The sequence below is a fragment of the Corythoichthys intestinalis genome, chromosome 13 (assembly GCF_030265065.1).
Source record: "Corythoichthys intestinalis isolate RoL2023-P3 chromosome 13, ASM3026506v1, whole genome shotgun sequence".
Lineage (NCBI taxonomy): Eukaryota > Metazoa > Chordata > Actinopteri > Syngnathiformes > Syngnathidae > Corythoichthys > Corythoichthys intestinalis.
In genome coordinates, this window is record NC_080407.1 from 8,954,257 (window position 1) to 8,974,519 (window position 20,263).

At 40.3% G+C, this 20,263-nt stretch overlaps 2 protein-coding genes across 4 annotated transcripts in view; one reads left to right on the plus strand and one right to left on the minus strand.

The window, feature by feature from the left end:
* The window catches only part of mkln1 (muskelin 1, intracellular mediator containing kelch motifs), a 233,566-nt gene that overhangs the window by 54,132 nt on the left and 159,171 nt on the right, over positions 1–20,263 (plus strand). The gene's annotated exons all lie outside the window — the stretch shown is intronic.
* On the minus strand, positions 11,731–18,771 carry net1 (neuroepithelial cell transforming 1). Its single transcript, XM_057855279.1, has 9 exons — positions 18,461–18,771; positions 16,457–16,564; positions 16,210–16,374; positions 15,760–15,822; positions 15,388–15,561; positions 15,056–15,313; positions 14,809–14,979; positions 13,205–13,391; positions 11,731–13,117 (listed from the first exon to the last, which is right to left on the minus strand). The coding sequence occupies exons 1-9, from the start codon at positions 18,551–18,553 to the stop codon at positions 12,705–12,707; spliced, it is 1,632 nt and encodes a 543-aa protein (XP_057711262.1). The 5' UTR covers positions 18,554–18,771; the 3' UTR covers positions 11,731–12,704.

Sequence of the window (20,263 nt, forward strand, 5' to 3'; positions counted from 1 at the left end):
ATAAATCCAACTAGCATATTGCTTTTGGACTGAAAGACACAGGATTAAACTCCAAAACAGACGTTATTGAAGATGTACGTAGAAAGATGGATTCCTTCCAGATCTGCAGCAGTGTAAACCTACTTCAAGACACACACAGCCGTCACTCAAAAAATGATGTATGATACCCCAAAGTGTATTTTATTAGCCCCCATCCTCACATATTTCCAGCTAAGGCCCCTTACATAACGCAGTGGTGCGACGGCTAAAGGTATGCGGACACTCGGCTGCTGCCAAGGCGCTTGATTCAGTAGTGCCGAATGACAACCTGTAATTGGTTCATAAATTTTCATGACAATCAGGCCATCGGATTCTTTGTTATGCAATCGAAAAGATGCGAAATACCGTGTTTACCTGGCGAGTACTTGGAACACGGTGCTTTTTAGCTCAATTGTAATACCTAATATTAAGTCTAAAAGTTTAGCATATTATGTAATGACATTAGGATTGTTGACTGTTTTGAAAAATAGATGTAAAGTACTCAAACTCTACAGTCCCTGACAAAAGTCTTGTCGCTTATCAATTTTGTTGAAACTATTGCTAATAACCAGACTTTTAATTATTCAATTGGTTTCAGAAATAGCTCATATGAAAGCTAAGACCCTCCCAAACGATGTTGAATGTACAAAAATATATTTGTTTCACTAAAAAAAGATTTATCATTTAATGAAGACAAAATTTTGGCAAGACAAAAGTTTTGTCTTCTACAGAAAGTAGAGTGAAAATTGAACGAAAAATGTACTTCAAATACAAAAATATGTTGCATAACATAAGCGAATTAAGTAGTGGTGCTGTGAGATCAAAATTTGATATTTTGTATGACTTCCATGGGCTTCGGCAAGGATTCATACAATTTACATAAAAGAAAGCAGTCTTGCATGCTTCCCAGAGTTCATCAATATTCTTGGGTTTCGTCTTCCATGCTTCCTCTTTCATCCTATCCGAGTCATGCTCAATGATGTTCATGTCTTGTGACTGGGCTGCCCAGTCCTGGAGGATCTTGATCTTCTTTGCCTTGATGAACTTTTGAGGTAGAGATTGAAGTATGCGATGGAGCGCCTGCTGCAGAATTTGTCCCTTTTTATGGTTAGGAATGTAAGAAGCAGCTAAGATTTGTTGATATTTCAGACTATTTATGTTGTCTTCCACCCTGCAGATCGCTCGCACACCGCCATACTGGATGTAACCCCAGATCATAATTTTGCCACCACCAAACTTCACTGTTTTCTGAGTGTATCTGGGATCCATGCGGGCTCCTGCAATATTTGTGGTGACTGTGGTGTAATTCAATGGAAAATTCATCTGAAAAATCCACCTTTTGCCACAAAACAAAATCATTGTCTAGGGCAGTACTTCTCAAATAGTGGGACCGTACTAAAATAAAGTGTACTTGCACACCCACTCAGTGGATGGCAGTGGCGCTCTCATTTTCAGAGTGCGCGCAGTATTTTTGAACTAAGCAAGAGCACAGAAAAGAGATATGAAGAGCTGGGCGCCGTTTTCGAAAGCAGTTTTCCGGCCGGACTCACACAGCGACCCACTGTCTTCTCCAGTTCTGACGTGTCCGCCCGAGAAGTGCCATTTTCGGCTTGGGATCGTCACGACGACCGCCCTCACCTACGGTTCTCCCTCAGCCGCCGACAACGCGCTTTTTTCGGGCCGTTTGCCTTTCGGCTTTGACTTTTAATACAGTGGGAGATGAGGAAAGACCACTGTTTACTGTGTCTAAAAATGATTATAGCGGACAGCCGGAAGCCAAATCAATTAAGACTCCACTTAAAGACATTAGACCGCAATCTTATTGATAAGCCGCTTGATTGTTTTTCAGCGAAAATGTGCCGAATATTGCCGACAATCGTCCCGCTTTGTCAGTGTTATATCAGTAAACCAGTGAGCACTGCTAGCATGCTCAGTGCAAAATAACCCCACACCATTGCAAAGGAGGTGATACTGTGAGCATGGAAAATAAAAACTGTCCTTCTGTCCAAAGACACTATTTTTTTCTTCTATTCAGTTTTTTTTTTTTTTTTTTTTTTTTTTTTTTTGGGGGGGGGGGGCAATTTTTTGGCATATTGATCCATGAGTTAATGTTTCTATTCAATTTGAATTTGTTATTATTTACTCATTTTTTTGCATTTTATTTTTCAGCATCAAATGGTCAAACATGTACCTTGAGTGTATTTTTACAGTTTGGATGTGACTTTTTTTTTTTTTAATTCAGGCAGCAAAACAATGTTAATAAAGTTATACTTTATTATAAGTTGATCTATGTTACTTTTTTCTCGAATAAAAAAAAAGGACAATGTTAGGCAGAAGCGTACTTATAATAGTAATATTATAGACAAATGATACTATTTACAGTGGCGGCAGAGAGTTGGGGGGGCGCGAAACATTTACGTCTTCTTTGGGGGGGGCGTAGCAAAATAATTGAGAAGCACTGGTCTAGGGTTACATCCAGTATGGGGGTGTGCGAGAGATCTGCAGGGTGGAAGGCAACATAAATAGTCTGAAATATCAACAAATATTAGCTGCCTCTTAAATTCCTAACCATAAAAAGGGACAAATTCTGCAGCAGGTCGCCGCTCCATCGCATACTTCAATCTCTACCTCAAAGTTCCTCAAGGCAAAGAAGATCAAGATCCTCCAGGACTGGCCAGCCCAGTCATCAGACATGAAGAGGATGTAAGAGGAAGCATGGAAGACGAAACCCAAGAATGTTGATGAACTCTGGGAGGCATGCAAGACTGCTTTCTTTGCTGTAAATTGTATGAAGCCTTGCCGAACCGCGTGGATGCAGTCCTTCAAGCCCCTCGAAGTCATACTGTGAGAGAATTTATTCATGCTTAAAACACAACCATTATATATTATATGTTGAATGCTTTTGTCATGCTTGCATGAGAACATTATAGCATAAAGTATCATTGTTAAAATAATCTTGTAGGCCTTCTCATAGCCTTGACGATTGTAAACGGAGTCAATATACCCAAATATGGACTGTCATGTTCCTGTTGTTTTCCAATATGCCCTGAATGTATACAATATAGCAACTGTGGCTTATCAAACTTCTTCCTGGCCACAGCTAGTGATTCAAGGTTACAGTTTAAGGTGGTTTTCCCCTATGAGAGATGTTTTTCTGTAACTTGAGATGTTCTTACTAAGTTTCGATTTCATTTCGATGGTGTCAACCCATAAATAGAGGGATGCCCTGTATCTCTCTTTTGTCCACATATGGAGAGACACTTTGTTCGTTATTCCGCATCTGTACCCAAGAGCTCTTGTACTAAAACCTACTAAATCCATGGTTGTGGTCGTATTTATTTCTCTAATCTAACTATCAAGGTAACACTTGTCTTGGAGTTCAAACTTGAACTTCCCTGACACATACAAAATATTAAATTTGGATGTCTTACACTACCACTTAATTCACTTATGTAAAATATTTTTGTATTTGAAGTACATTTTTTGTTCAATTTTCACTCTACTTTCTGTAGGCGACAAAACTTTTGTCCTGCCAAAATTTGACCTTTATGTCTTCATTAAGTGATAAATCTTTTTTTCAGTGAAACAAATAAATTTTTGTACATTCAACATCATTTGGGAGGGTCTTAGCTTTCATATGAGCCATTCCTGAAACCAATTGAATCATTAAAAGTCAGGGTATTAGCAATTGTTTCTACAAAATGGATGAGACAAGACTTTTGTCAGGGACTGTAATATTAAGTCTAAACGTTTAGCATATTATGTAATGACATTAGGATTGTTGACTGTTTTGAAAAATAGATGTAAAGTGCTCAAACTCTTGGTAATACAATCCCAAAGCTACAATCCTTGTGCTAAGGAAATGAAAAGCTCCCCCTCCAACGCGGCCGCAATATATCCAGGGCCAACCGCCATAAATCCTACCTTTGGTAAAATATTGCTTTCACGTTTTTGGAGTTGGGGGGGGGGGGGGGGGGTTCTGCAACACAATCCTTAGTGCACAAAGGCGATAACCTGCAGGCGAGGTGAGCCTGGCCTTTTGTTTTTCAACTTTAAATCAATCCTGGCCCGAGTTCTATTGTGAATGTTGACTTCTCTAGTTAAGGCATGCTGATAGTTGCTATAGTAAATGCTCAAACATAGAGGCGTTTTTTTCCCCTAAACACAAGTAGGTCACTGTAAGTTTTAATACTGTGTTATACAAATAGGTAAATTTGCGGTGCCATTTAATAGAGGCTGCGTCGGAGTATTTCTCACGTTTTTTGAAATAATGGTTTGTTTGACTGTGGTCATTTTAAAAGGAAGTCAGGTCTATTTTGGCTGCGAGTAGAGGCTTGATGCACGTGTGTCTAATGAGCACCTGTAGCCCTAAGCCAGTGGCTAACTCCGAATGAGGAAGGATGTGCTGTTAAGCAATTCAACATCCTCTTTTTTGACGTGCCAGAATTTGAACCCAGAAACGTAACACAAGAAATTAGAACGTATAGGCGTATATGTGAGACATTTTTTTACATTTGCGTTCCTCCAAGCAAGCTAAAACAACAAACCAGTAAAGTTGAAATATTTCCCATTAATTTACGATGTTTCCTAGCAATGGAAATTATTCAGGATGAATAGTATTGAAATTACCGTAATTTTTCCCGAGTATAAGGCGCACCCGTGTATAACGCGCACCCCAACGTTACCTGTAAAATCTATGAAAATTCTTGTACCCCTGTATAAAGCGCACCCTTATTTTAGCACCAATAAAATGAGTCTCGTGTCTCAACTTTTATAAAGTACGCGGTTGCAGCATTTTTTAATCCTTTTGTCAATTTTTTTTTTTCAATAGAATATTGATTTTCTGTGGTAAAATTATTTACCACATGAAACTTGATTATTATATCACTGTTGTTCGTGAACATGAACATGAATCATGATGAATTCTTTCTGTCTCCGTCCCTGTACCCGTGAATAACGCGCACCCATGATTTCACGAGTAAATTTTGGGGAAAAAAAGTGTGCGTTATATTCGGGAAATTACGGTATATCTAGTTTTTTAAAAAGTGGTATTGTGTCCCCAGTTTTTTCAACCCGTGTGCCGTGGGAAATCGTCAGGTGTCCCACGAGAAATTATCCAGTATCGCATCTTTAAAAAAAATACCGTAATTTCGCGAATATAAGGCGCACCCGTGTATAACGCGCACCCCAAATTTACTTGTAAAATCTAGGGAAAATTATTGTCCCCATGTATAACGAGCACCCAAATTTTAGCACCAATAAACAGAAGAATACAAGAAAACAGAGCTCGTGTACCGATACAGAGATGCAATTTTACTGACTGGTGAAACACAGCACAAGCATAGCACATTGGTAGTTCAAAACATTACCGTAAACTGACAATATGTACGGTAATAATATGATCTGATAACTTCTTGAACTTACCAGAATCCAGGAGAAAACAAAACAGATGTGACTTTTCTTTTAAAGGCTGCTGTATAACTTGCTCGTTTCATCATGATGAATAAATGTTTCCTCCATGGATTGATACGGTAAAATGAAAGTGAGAACGTAAGTCGGAAATCCGAGAGAGCTCATCGCTGTCGACACGACAGTAACAACAGGAACTATTGTTATTTGGGTTTGAGTTTCCCGAGGGACCGATATAGTTGACGGACACAGAAAGTCTGTGTTGTGTTACGTTTGTTATGGTCCGAGTTGCGGAGCTTCAATAAACGTTGACTCAAATGAGTTCAAGAAACTAAATTCTGTGCTTTATGAAGAGTGAAAAATGCAGAATTTAACACAGACGAAATCATTCGTCCGATTACCCCAGCCTCCCATATATGATTAATGGTAAAGTAGCAGATGAAAACTTTAGCAAGCTCATTGGAACTCTGTTGCTGACTACCATTTAACATTAGTTTGAATGTAACTAGTTAACTCGTTAGCTACCATTGATGCCAACAGAGGATCGCTGCCAGCCCTTCCAGTCGAAATGGACTGCTGAGTCTTGGTTTCATCATGGATGTGTAGACTTACTTAGACTAATTTCAACAGCATGTTTTTCTTGTTATCGTTCAAGTCATAATTACCTTCACGTGTTTTGGTCGTTTCCCGAGGGCGACAATTAATTCTGTGAGACGCAACTCGTGTTTGTGTGCACGCTGCAAGCGCATCAAGCGGTTGGTTCGCAGGTGATGAGTGGACGTGCTCCAGGTCTGTCGCTGACAATGCGCTGTATTTTGACATAAACACGAAGTTCAGGTTAACCTCTTTGACCTGTTTTTGCTGTGCTAATCCTCATTTGTGTGCAGATTTGGTAAACTGATCCCTGAGTTGGATTGTCAAGGAGCTTCCAGTTGTTTTTAATAAACCGTATATACAGTGGGGCAAATAAGTATTTTTTTTTTTTCAACCACCAATTTTGCAAATTCTCCTACTTGAAAAGATCAGAGAGGCCTGTAATTGTCAACATGGGTAAACCTCACCCATGAGAGACAGAATGTGGGAAAAAAACAGAACATCACATTGTTTGATTTTTCAAGAATTTATTTCCAAATTAGAGTGGAAAATAAGTATTTGGTCACCTACAAACAAGGAAGATTTCTGGCTGTGAAAGACGTCTAACTTCTTCTAATGAGGCTCCACTCGTTACTTGTATTAATGGCACCTGTTTTAACTCATTATTGGTATAAAAGACACCTGTCCACAATCTGTCAGTCACACTCCAAACTCCACTATGGCCAAGACCAAAGAGCTGTCGAAGGACACCAGAGACAAAATTGTAGACCTGCACCAGGCTGGGAAGACTGAATCTGCAATGGGTAGAATGCTTGGTGTAAAGAAATCAACTGTGGGAGCAATTATCAGAAAATCGAAGACATACAAGACCACTGATAAGCTCCCTCGATCTGGGGCTCCATTCAAGATCTATATCCGTGGCGTCAAAATGATAACAAGAACGGTGAGCAAATATCTCAGAACCACACAGGGGGACCTAGTGAAAGACCTACAGAGAGCTGGGACCACAGTACCAAAGGCTACTATCAGTAACACAATGCGCCGCCAGGGACTCAAGTCCTGCACTGTCAGACGTGTCCTCCTGCTGAAGCCAGTACACGTCCAGGCCCGTCTGCGGTTCACTAAAGAGGATTTGGATGATGCAGAAGAGGACTGGGAGAATGTGTTATGCTCAGATGAAACCAAAATACAACTTTTTGGTAGAAACACAGGTTCTCGTGTTTGGAGGAAAGAATACTCAATTGCATCCGAAGAACACCATACCCACTGTGACGCATGGGGACGGAAACATCATGCTTTGGGGCTGTTTTTCTGCAAAGGGACCAGGATGACTGATCTGTGTAAAGGAAAGAATGAATGGGGCTGTGTGTTGAGGGATTTTGAGTGAAAATCTCCTTCCATCAGCAAGGGCATTGACGATGAGACGTGGCTGGTCTTTCAGCATGACAATGATCCCAAACACACAGCCAGGGCAACAAAGGAGTGGCTTCGTAAGAAGCATTTCAAGGCCCTGGAGTGGCCTAGCCAGTCTCCAGATCTCAACCCCATAGAAAATCTGTGGAGGGAGTTGAAAGTCCGTGTTGCCCAACGACAGCCCCAAAACATCACTACTCTAGAGGAGATCTGCATGGAGGAATGGGCCAAAATACCAGCAACAGTGTGTGAAAAGCTTGTGAAGAGTTACAGAAAACGTTTGGTCTCAGTTATTGCCAACAAAGGGTACATAACAAAGTATTGAGATGAACTTTTGGGATTGACCAAATACTTATTTTCCACCATGATTTGCAAATAAATTCTTTAAAAATTAAACAATGTAATTTTCTGGGGTTTTTTTCCCCACATTTTGTCTCTCATGGTTGAGGTTTACCCATGTTGACAATTACAGGCCTCTAATATTTTTAAGTGGGAGAACTTGCACGATTAGTGGTTGACTAAATACTTATTTGCCCCACTGTAATAATTTATTGCAATTTTATGGACAAAATGTTGGAGTTGTGAAAGTAAGTCATTGAAGAAGATGCAAATGGTTTTTTTATGCGTGTGCGTTCATGTTAATTTCACCAACAAGCTGTTATATTGTCTCCACTCAGCGTGGGGTTCTCTTTAACATGCATGAACCGGGGCAACATATATGAATAAACGCGCCCACCCGCCCTACTGACAGTGTGAGCTCCAATGTTAAATCATAAGCACATTTCCCTGGAAGTGAAACCGCTGAGGTGACGAGAAAATGTCAAGTTTACGACGGTTTCACAAAGGGCCTGAATAAGGAAGAAAAGGCACAATTATGAGAGGAAAAATGTCATCATGAAATGAAAGAAGCAGACATGTTATTTATCTTGTGAGGGTAAATTTTATGTGCAATGTAAGAATGCCCTTGTGATGAGTTATATTACTTAATTGATAATCAATATAAGGTTGCATAATTAGATGGGACTAATTTTTTAATAATATATGGAGATCTACAAGTTTTGACCAAATCGCATAATTTACAGATAAAAAATTCCAGGAAGGTAAAAGTTTGCCAAAAACCAGTTTCCCCAAAATTCGCCCAAAACTGTCCCATTCATTTCTAACAGGATGCTATTGACAGTCATGTACGTCCAAATTCCCCATTCATTTTCAATGGCAAGAAAATATAGGTCCTTGGGATTTTTTACCATTTACCATGACGGCCCATTGACATTAAACTGCCGCCCAAGTAAGTCGATGCTATTGACAGCAATGCATGTCCATACCATTGACGGCCATGTACGTCCAAATTTACTATTGATTTTCAATGGCGGCAAACAATGTGTGGTTGTGATTTTTGACCAAAAACCTACCATTATCTCACTTTTGAATGGATGTAAACGATCGGAGCTGTATATTAACGGAATTAATAGTGTTATTTATTTCCTTTCCTATTTCCTTTTTTCTGTGAAGAAACCAGAGAGGGTTATTTGGCAATTATTGATTTAATTAATAGTGTTATGATTATATTATATTATATTATATTATATTATATATAGGGCTGTCAAAATGATCGCGTTAACGGGCGGTAATTAATTATTTTAATTAATCACGTTAAAGTATTTGACGCATTTAAAGCACATGCCCCGCTCAAACAGATTAAAATGACAGCACAGTGTAATGTCCACTTGTTACTTGTGTTTTTTTTGTGTGTGTGTTTTTCCGCCCTCTGCTGGCGCTTGGGTGCGACTGATTTTATGGGTTTCAGCACCATGAATGAGCATTGTGTAATTATTGACATTAACAATGGTGAGCGACTAGTTTATTTTTTGAATGAAAATTTTACAAATTTTATTAAAACGAAAACATTAAGAGGGGTTTGTAAAATTTCTATAACTTGTCCTAACATTTATCTTTTAAGAACTACAAGTCTTTCTATCGTCGGACCACTTTAACAGAATGTTAATAATGTTAATGCCATCTTGTTGATTTATTGTTATAATAAATAAATACAGTACTTATGTACCGTATGTTGAATGTATATATCCGTCTTGTCTGATCTTTCGATTCCGACAATAATTTACAGAAAAATATGGCATATTTTATAGATGGTTTGAATTGCGATTAATTACGATTAATTAATTTTTAAGTTGTAATTAACTCGATTAAAAATTTTAATCATTTGACAGTCCCAATTATATTATATTATATTATATTATATTATATTATAATGTTATTAATATTTTATTTGCTTTTGTTCCGTGAAGAATCCAGAAAGGGTTATTTGATTGTGGCTTTCTGAAAAACAAGACATTTTTACATTTAGGCACTCCTGCAATTGTCACACTTTTTCTGTTACAAACTGACCCGGCCCCTCATCAGAGAAGGGAAAAGTTATGTGACCCTGACAGGAAAAAGTTTGGGGACCCCTGCTCAAGCTTTTCGCTTCAGCTTTAGCCCTTCGGCATAAACAATTGAAAGCAAAATTGCATTCTCGGGTTCAGCAGTGTGCCAAGTCACCAGTGTTGCGTTATTGAAATCCCATCTTGAAGTGATGACCTCACAGAAAAAGCAAATATTGCAAAAGTGTCAAAGTCCCATTAGAGACTATCCCAATAAGTGACTCACATAATGTCTCATTCTTTATTAGGAACATGATGAGCATTTCCTTAAAAAGAGTAGCAAAAAGGGAAGCGATATGTTTTGTGTTCCCTTATTATCGGATTCAATTTCACTTATTGTGAACATTTGCGGTTGTGTCGCAACAATGAGTGGAGTCAAAGTATCAGATCCCTCTGGCTGGCTGTAGAGCAGCAAAGCCCCCTGAAGCTGTCACGGCTCTTGAGTAGATGACTGTCAAAGGACTTGATGTTGATGGATGGCTGACAGGAGCTTCAGTTGTCCATGTCTGTCAATCATAGGAACCTTTCTGGAAAAGAAAATGCACATATGGGGTTGTTGAAAGACACATTTCTTCAAACCCTTTCAAAGGGTGTCAATCAATAATAAACATTATTATCTTTTCTCATTGGCTGTCAATGAGTTAAAAAGCTCGAATAGAATTCGTAGTCATAAAATTGTTGGGTTTGTCATTTTTTGAATGAAGTAAGTAGAGATGTCCCGGTCACGTCATTTTCAAAGTATCGGAATCGGGAAAAAAATATCGACCATGCCTTTTTTTAATATACATACAGTATATTTTTTAATTACATCGTTTTCTAATTGTATTTAACGTTACAGACATAATATGTTACACTCATCCAGAGTCTTTAGTTTAGGCTTAAGGTAGGGTTATTAAATTTATCCCGATAACGGCGGCAATTCATTTTTTCAAAAATGTGCCACGTTAAAATATTTAACGCAATTAATGCATGCGCTGCACGACCTACTCACGCATTGTCGCACTCAATCTGTAATGACGCCGTTTTACCTATATAGAGAGATAAAAGGCAACGTAAAATGAGTAGAGTAAATTTTGGCAGCCTTTGGAGCCTTTTTTTAATTGGCTAAAACCTTACAATCCCTCTCCCTATGATTAGAAATATCATGGGAAGCAATGTGGGGAAGCAAGGTGGCAATTGATCTTTTTCTTAACACCTTATATTATTTCCCAACGCAGAGAAGATATATGAATTGGTAGCACTACGCACAGTCATGGTTCCCCTTCCCATCATGCATTTGGGCATGGCTACAGTATCATTTACTGAAAGCTCAACATATACACAAGAGGGCAATATTTAGTCACAATATACAAAGTCACAAGTCTTTCTATCCGTGGATCCCTCTCACAGAAAGAATGTTAATAATGTAAATGCCATCTTGAGGATTTATTGTCATAATAAACAAATACAGTACTTATGTACTGTATGTTGAATGTATATATTCGTCCGAGTTTATGAAAAATAAAGACATTGATCGACTGAAAATGGTTCAATATTAGATGAAATGTCTTATTTTCTTATGTTTATTTATAATTGCTCCTTACCTTAAAAAAAATGTTTTATCCGATTACTCGATTAATCGATAAAATTTTCAGTCGAATACTCGATTACTAAAATATTCGATAGCTGCAGCCCTATTTGGGAGGGTCTTAGCTTTCATGTGAGCCATTTCTGACACCAATTGAATAATTAAAAGTCAGGTTATTAGCAATTGTTTCTACAAAATGGATAAGCGACAAGACTTTTGTCAGGGACTGTCGTACGGGACTGTCGTTGGCGACGTTTAATTCCAAAAAAGAAGACATGATACAAAAAGTTCAGATGCGAATCTTACACAGATCTTTATTGTTGTTATACTTAATTAAAGTTAATGGCAAGTACAACTTTTTCCTCTTTCGTTTTCCAATCTCGACATGCAAAAACCTTCTTTTTCCAACTTCCCCTACGTACTTTTTCCAACTACGATCATCCAACATTTTCTTTCTTTTCAATTCGAAACAGTCTGTTCTCTTCAACAACATCCTCTTCTTCATTCTCCTTCACGCAGTTCCGTAACGTTGTTTCTCCGGTGTAAATTAGTGTCCATAACTTTGAGTCCATGAAAGATGCCACACCAGAAAAAAAAAGAAAAAAAAAAAGACTCCTTCGAAACCAAATGTGGCTCAGTTCAAAAATTGGTTTCAAAACATCCTCGACATCGATGCCAAAATAAACCGGCAACCGCATCCTAGCATTCAGTTCAAGGAATGTATAAAAATAAGACGTCTTGTTCACTCGTAACTTATGCGATACATTTTAATTAATTTATCTTCCTGTCTTACCTAAAACACATGCGCCACCTAAAAGCTAAAACAGTGCTCCTTTTATAATAATAAAAACAATACCACATAAGAATATAAAAATGTAAAACTACCACCCTCTTCTTATACAGAAGAAACAAATGCTTAAATATCAAATTAATAGTAAACATTCTTCCCTTTTTCTTTATTTATGGAGGGTTTCCCAAAACTAAGGAGTGAGACCCAAAATGGGACCTTTTTTATGGTGAGCAAATGATTTTTTTTAAAAACAAAAAGCAATTTGATGTACTATTTCTGTATGTTTTTGTGAAATATGCTGTTTGGGAAACCCTGGTCTTTGGGATGGAGGGGTGAGGTAAACAGCTGCCAACTTGGACAGTAACATAGAACACTGTTGTGAGGGTACGCGCGCACATTGACACACATAAATACAAGTCCCACGTTTTCCCGTCTTTATGTACACAAAATGAGTCTGTTTTCTCCTTCCACTTTACACCATGGTCTCTTTTCTCTTCCCTAATGAATAAAGGGACTTCTTGTCCTTTTTGGTCTTGTGGGACACCGGTAGGGGGACGGGGGACGATGATGTGGAGGATGTCGGCGAGTCGGAAGGGGATGGGGAGGCAGTGCCGCAAGGCGAGGCGGGGGCGGACTGGGTGGCGCGCTGTGGGCAGTTTTCGTCCGTCTCCTCCATGTGGACGATGGCGGAGACTGAAGACGGGCGGCGCTTGGAGCGAACGTCTGTCGGCGGCAGTAAAGCTGGCTCGCCGTGTGGCCGCTGGACGGAAATGGCGCTGCGCAGGCAGTTGAGCCACTGCTGTTTGTGGAAGACGTCGTTGACCTGGAGCGTGTGGGACTGCGCCTGGCTGGGATCTTGGGCGCGTACGCGGAAAATGTTCTTGGCTGGAATGGAGATGAGAAAAAATTAAGTTCACCACCGGTCCAGATTCCATAATAGTGCCAGGACGGCTATGGAACTGCAGGCCTCACCTTTATCTGCGTTACTAAAGGCACCTCTGAACGACCCGCCCATCCTGACGTCACCGTCTTGTAGGTCGTCCAACACCAGATCTCGCACAGGAATGGGCTGCCGGTACACTTGGAAACACTGGCGTTCGTTTCGGGTAACCGAGCGGGTCAAGATCAGCAGCTCGGTGAAAAGGAACACGTGCAGCTTCTGCCAAGAAGACAATGAAAAATTGAGTCTTGGCTACTTCCTTAGGGGCTTGGTGACCATAAACAGTTACTGTCTGTGTGATATCATTCTTTATAAGGCTCTCATTGAGAGTCAGTGACTTATTACTACCATAAATGCTAAAGGCTAAAAGTCATTTGTTGATTAGTAGAGATGTCGGATCACGTCATTTTCAAAGTATCGGAATCGGCAAAAAAATTTTTTTTAATATATAGATATTTTTTAATTAAATCGTTTTCTAATTGTATTTAACGTTACAGACATAATATGTTACACTCATCCAGAGTCTTTAGTTTAGGCTTAAGGTAGGGTTATCAACTTTATCCCGATAATGGCGGTAAATAATTTTTTTAAAAAATGTATCACGTTAAGATATTTAACGCAATTAATGCATGCGCTGCACGACCCACTCACGCATTGTCGCCGTTTTACCTATATAGAGAGATAAAAGGCAGCGTAAAATAAGTAGAGTGAATTTTGGCAGGCTTTGGAGCCTTTTTTTAATTGACTAAAGCCTTACAATCCCTCTCCCTATGATTAGAAATATGGGAATCAATGTGGGGAAGCAAGGTAGCAATTGATCTTTTTCTTAACGCTTTACGTTATTACTCAACGCAGAGAAGATATATGAATTGGTATCACTACGCACAGTCATGGTTCCACTTCCCATCATGCATTTGGACATGGCTACAGTATCATTTACTGAAAGCTCAACAAATACACTAGATGGCAATATTTAGTCATAATATACAAAGTCACAAGTCTTTCTATCTGTGGATCCCTCTCACAGAAAGAATGTTAATAATGTAAATGCCATCTTGAGGATTTATTGTCATAATCAACAAATACAGTACTTATGTACTGTATGTTGAATGTATATATTCGTCCGAGTTTTATTCAATTTTTTCTTAATGCATTGCCAAAATGTATATGATCGGGAAAAATTATCGGGAATGATTGGAATTGAATTGGGAGCAAAAAAAAAAGCTATTGGATCGGGAAATATCGGGATCGGCAGATACTCAAACTAAAACGATCGGATCGGGAGCAAAAAAACATGATCGGAACAACCCTAGTGATTAGTTATGGCGCATATGCGGGTGTCCACTCGCGTTATAAAAACACTGTCGAAGTGAATGTTGAGAACGGCAGTATGAAAAAGCTGCCTTGTGTGTGGTTGCACTCAAATTTGCAACCTGTCAGACCAGATTTTTGAGACTGCGCTGCCAAAGTCTGTGTATACTGCTAATGCTAATGTTGGCTTGTCTGACTGGCTGTGAGAAATCTACCCCAGTTTTACAACCTCGGAGTAAGAAAACAGCATGCTTTGTTTGCCTGAGCGAGTTGGAAGTCTGCCTAAGTTGTTGATAAGATAGTCTACTACTTTGTTTTTGCTCACCGTGCCGCTCTTGTTGCGAAGCTCGCCGTGACACAGCAGGCTTTTGCACTGTTCGAGGCGGGGATCTCTCTGCCGGTCATCCAGATACTCCAGCTTATCGATGTAGTACAAGCACTCTGATTCGCCCTTCTTCATGTTGATATCAGACAGCACCCCTTGGATGATGGTGACCTAAAGACAAGGAATAATTTAGGATCGAGGTCTTTCAAGCTGCCGTATTCAAAAACTGTCTTGGGTTGGTGCTTACAGCTTGTTCCAAGCTGGTGGCGTCCGGATGCTCGGGTGGAGTGTGTCTTAAGATTTCTCTGAGAAGCAGAGGGTACTTGACTAGACGAGAGCGAGGGATGTCCAGGAAGCTCCAGAGGTCCAGCTTCCGGCTGAAGGGCGATTCAAGGCAGCGTTGCAGGAAGTCCTGTACCCGCCGGTCTTGCTTCTTCTGGTCCAGCAGGGCCTTGGCGGCCAGCTGGTTGCTGCAGTACTCCTTGTAGGCATCCAGCCTGGGTAGCTACACACAGATAAGGCTCTTAAAATACCACTCCCTGAAGTCTTTTTGATACAGTCACTTGAAATGCAGCTTACCCAGTTGACGACAATCTGACCGATCTGACCCACGGTTCCGTTAGAACCTGTCGCTTTGGAGAGCTGGGCCAGCAAGTCCTCGTGCAGAGGGATGTAGGCGTCCAGGTTGCCGAAAATATGCGAGAGCTCCTCTTCAGACATTATCGAGAGCTTCAGCATTGGGTCATGATATGCCTGTAGAAAGGGAGTAAATTGTTAGATAAATCCTCAGTAAACCATGATGGGAGGTTGTTAAAAATAGCTCTCAAGGCAAGAGTAGACACAAAAAAGATAGAGTGGAGGATAAATTCCTAGCTTTTTATAGGCCCTGTTTTGATTGCGTGGGGGGCCTGCCAGGCTTTGATTTAATCTGTTTGCTTTCTGAGTACAAACCTTGCGTGCAAGTTGGAGGTCCTCAATCAGGTCCTGTTCTCCACGAGACAGCTCAAATATGGCCTGAGGAAGAAGAGCATCAGGGTGGGGGAAGGCAGAGAAAGGTAAACATGAGTCAGGGTGCTTTTTACTTCAGGACAATCCAAAATCCCTTCGACTTATGCCAAGCGAGTGAAGTCAAAGTCTTTCTGGCTGTTGTCTACGTTTTAAGCGCGTTCAAAGTTGATAGCTCCTGACAGCTGGCAAAGATGTCGGACATAAGTAGGGAGGTAGGTCCCCTCGTTGGCTTGTCAGTTCTATGTGAACTTACACAGACTTGGAAACTGTCTTTTACCCCCATTTAGACTATTTGACACAAATACCGCAGGGCTACGTTAAAGTTGTCTGGACGTACGGGACTGTCTGGTTCGTGAACCACACTGGCCTCTTTTATTCTGATTGGATTCTCACCTCCTGCCGCTTAATCTCTTTGGTGGTTAAGGTTTCCTTCTGGTGCACATCAAGAGTCTCCGACCACAATGTGCTATTTCTCCTTTTCGGCGGCGTAGGGGCCGCCGCCTTGCTGCAAGGCTTCTGGGGCACGGCCGGCGTCTTGCCATCACTCCGGAAGGAGGCCTGCAGACAGAAAAAAAGCCCCACGAGTCAGAAAATTGCAGTTACGTTTGATGCTCGGTAAAGCGAGTGAAAGGCCGCTCACCTGGATGGTTTGGCCGAAGCGCCGGACGGCCCCATTCTTCACCGGAGAGATGAGGTTGGCTAACGACGTCACCCTGCCGAGAGAACGGACACGCTTGTTGCTGGGTTCCTGTATTAGGAAGACAAAAGATGAAGGGAGAAGTTAGCCGAGGAGGTCATAGAACGAATCGATCAGTTAAGCGTTAAGTCTCTTGTGACTTCCTTGTGATCAAACAGGCCTGTCCATTCCAGTCATAAATCCTTTTTATTGACTCCACTTCCAGGCTTTGGAGCCAGGAAACAGGAGGAGTTGGGAGATCATACTTCAGGCAGACAGATTGGCAGAGCTCACAAGTCAGACAGAAATATTGCCTCAGTCTGCTTGGACAATATGGGGGCCAAAGCGGCTTCACCAGCTGTTGGCTCCATCATGTGAGAGGCAGGCGGCTGGCCCACCCTGCACAAAGACCTCCTCTAAGTGCTGATCTGGTCGGAGAAGGGGGTCTGGAGGAATGCCAAGAATGCACGAGACACTGCTCTCAGCTGTTCGGCGTCCTTTCCCCTCTGGGCACGCGCTGCGACTATCTGCCTGACAACAAGCTCTCTCGAAAGAGCATCTGTAGCTGATAAATGCTTCCTGGTAGCTGCTGCTCTTTAACTTCCTTTACCAGACAAACAAAGCAGTGTGTCAGAAGGGGCGGCTTTAACGTGAAACAGAGCACACGACCGCCAGTCTAAACCAGCAGTGAATCTGTCCCCAGCTCAAATGTTTACATAAAGTGGTGTCGCATTGTGGGGGTCGGTGTGTTCAGTTGTGTTTACAGTTCTTCTGCAAGTTGACACAGGTTCTTTGATAGGGTTTGCGTGAGAGCAGAAAATCTACACCTGGGCAAGGTAAACCCCCCCACCCGCGGGAGTTACGAGGAAACTGCTCGGCCGCTTGCCAACCACAACACGGAGCGGCAATCAAGAAGCTGAAGTAATGCTTTCAGACCACTAATGTTCTTCAAAATCATGACAGAATTAGAATGGCAGCTTTTAATTAGTTTGCGCCATCTTGCATTTGAAGTCTCTAATTTAGTTGTTTGTGCTTTCTCCTGACTCAGCCCAAAGTTGACTCTTGCCTTGGGTCAGCAAAATCTGGAAAACCACTGAGGCACTGCTGTGGAAGTGATCCACTCCCTCTGGTGTGCCCTTAGAGTTTGTTATGACTGTGGTCAGCCGGGGTCTCAAGAGGACGAACCGCAGTTTTAATAAGCCCTCTAGCAGAAGGGCTGCCGCATATACTTGCCACATGGCAGATGCTTTACTGTGGAGTCTTTGGGAGCATCTTGATTGTAACCTCTTTTTACAAGTGCAGACACTGCGGAATATACAACTAAACACTAAAAGCATACCTTTCCTGTTTGAGAAGGGATTAGTCCATGGCTAAAATAAAAAGCCTATGATCTTTGTCTCCGTCTATGGAGAACTGAATACTGCTGCACACTCACTATGGAAACCCAACATTACAACCTCCCTGCTAGGAGGCATTTAGGTTTCTTTGATCTATACTTAAATGTGCGGTGCAGGGAAAACTCCAGATGTGTGCCTTTGCCTTTTACAGAAAAGGCGCTGAGAACCAGAACCAGACCTCAAATGACACAGTCGAGGTCATCAATAAGTCAGTTGTAAAAGTCTGGGAACTCGCTTATCGAGACTACAGACTTCTCAGAACTTCAGTACTTTTATTGTCACTTAAACCACATGGTAGGACAATTCCCAAAGACAACTATCAGCACAGTCGAGACTCCAGCTCCGATTTGACCCTACTTTCATGCAGATTCTACCTGTTGATTCATAGATTTGAATCGACCCGTAAAAGGTTACCCCCTGCTATTTCTTTGATAGCTATCTTTCCAAACCCCTGCTTGGGTGACTGTTTCAAAAAAAAGTCAGCTAATACACAAAACTGTCCAAGAATGCGAAGGTTAGTAGACAGTGGCGAATAAGATCAGAAAACACAAAACATAATTCAGCATCTTACCTCTAACTCCTTGTGGACTTGGTTCTGGTAGTCTATCACTTGCAGAGTCCGTTTGATAGGCACCAAGGTTCCCACTTCATCGTAAGCCACCATAGCTTTCAGTAAAAACACAGTGTCCGTTGTTTTTCTTTGTTGTTTGAAATCCTTTTTTAAAATCCTGCTCCAAGTAATCCACAGAGAGAGAAAAACAAAAGTAATAAATAAATAAAATCCCTTTGATTTACATAGGCTCTTCTCCCCTAGAGGGACAGAGCTTTAAGTGAAGCACTACCTCACACACTCTCTAAACTTTGGTCTGATCCAGACTGAGGGTGGGAGGGCTTTATAGGAGGCATGGGAGGAGAGTGCAGCCCTTGTGCTGGCGAATCAGGCGGGCTAAAAGTTCACTGGGAAGGGAGAGTACACCACCAGCGTGCCCTGTTGGTCTGTACAGTCAAGACTAAACAGTAGCGAGAAAAGGTGAGTTTCAGAGTAAAGTTTACGCCAAAACACTCTGGGTGCGGGTTTTGATTGTAATTTGTACAAAACCTAGTGATTGGCTAACTGTTTTACTACTGTAAAAGGTGAAAAGTTGACCAGAACGAATTTGCTGTATTAGAAACACGAGTGAAAGGCGATGAGAGATTTGGGGTAGGGGGGGCATACAATGTTGATGACCCCGAAACGCAGTGTCAGCAATAAAATTAACTTACAAGAATATTTATAATAATACGATTTTTTTTGTTTCCCATCATTCTTGAGGGGAATTCTAAATCAGGCTGCTTACGCAATACTTTTCGCCAAGATCATCATCCATTGAATATGGTACGCTCGCTGGTGTCGTGCCAATGTAGTTACTTCAGTCAAAAATTGTATCCCCTGGGCGGAGCCATATGGGGGTAGATTTGTGTCTTCATTATTCGATCGTAAAAAAAGTTGCTTCAATCAAAATATATATCTTCAATTTAAGAAATGTCACTTCAATCAAAAAAAATGTGTTTGAATGCAAAAATAAATTTGAATTTAAAAAAAATGCATTTGAAAGCTATTTTTATTTGATTTTTTTTTTTTTTTTGATTGAAGAAACTTTTTGATTGAAGTAACGTTTTGTGTTTGGGCCACATTTTGGCTAGGACATCCGTGTCTTTATTATTCAATCAAAAAATAAGTTGCTTCATACGAAAAAAAAATATTTTCAAAAGAAAAATCATTTCAATCAAAAAAAAAAAAATAATAATCATAGAAAAAAAAGTTTTTGCATGCGAAAAAATATGAGACTCAAAAATTTGCATTTTAACTAGGGCTGTCAAACGATTAAAATTTTTAATCGAGTTAATTACAGCTTAAAAATTAATTAATCGTAATTAATCTCAATTAATCACAATTCAAACCATCTATAAAATATGCCATATTTTCTGTAAATTATTGTTGGAATGGAAAGATAAGACACAAGATGGATATATACAGTACATTCAACATACGGTACATAAGGACTTTATTTGTTTATTATAACAAAAAATCAACAAGATGGCATTAACATTATTAACATTCTTTCTGTTAAATGGATCCATGGATAGAAAGACTTGTAGTTCTTAAAAGATAAATGTTAGTACAAGTTATAGAAATTTTATATTAAAATCCCTCTTAATGTTTTCGTTTTAATAAAATTTGTAAAATTTTAAAACAAAAAACAAACTTGTAGCCCACCATTGAGATTTGTTTTTCAAATGTGAAGTGTGTTATAAATAAAATGTATTATTATTATTATTATTATTATAATGCTCATGGGTGCTGAAGCCTATAAAATCAGTCACACCCAAGCGC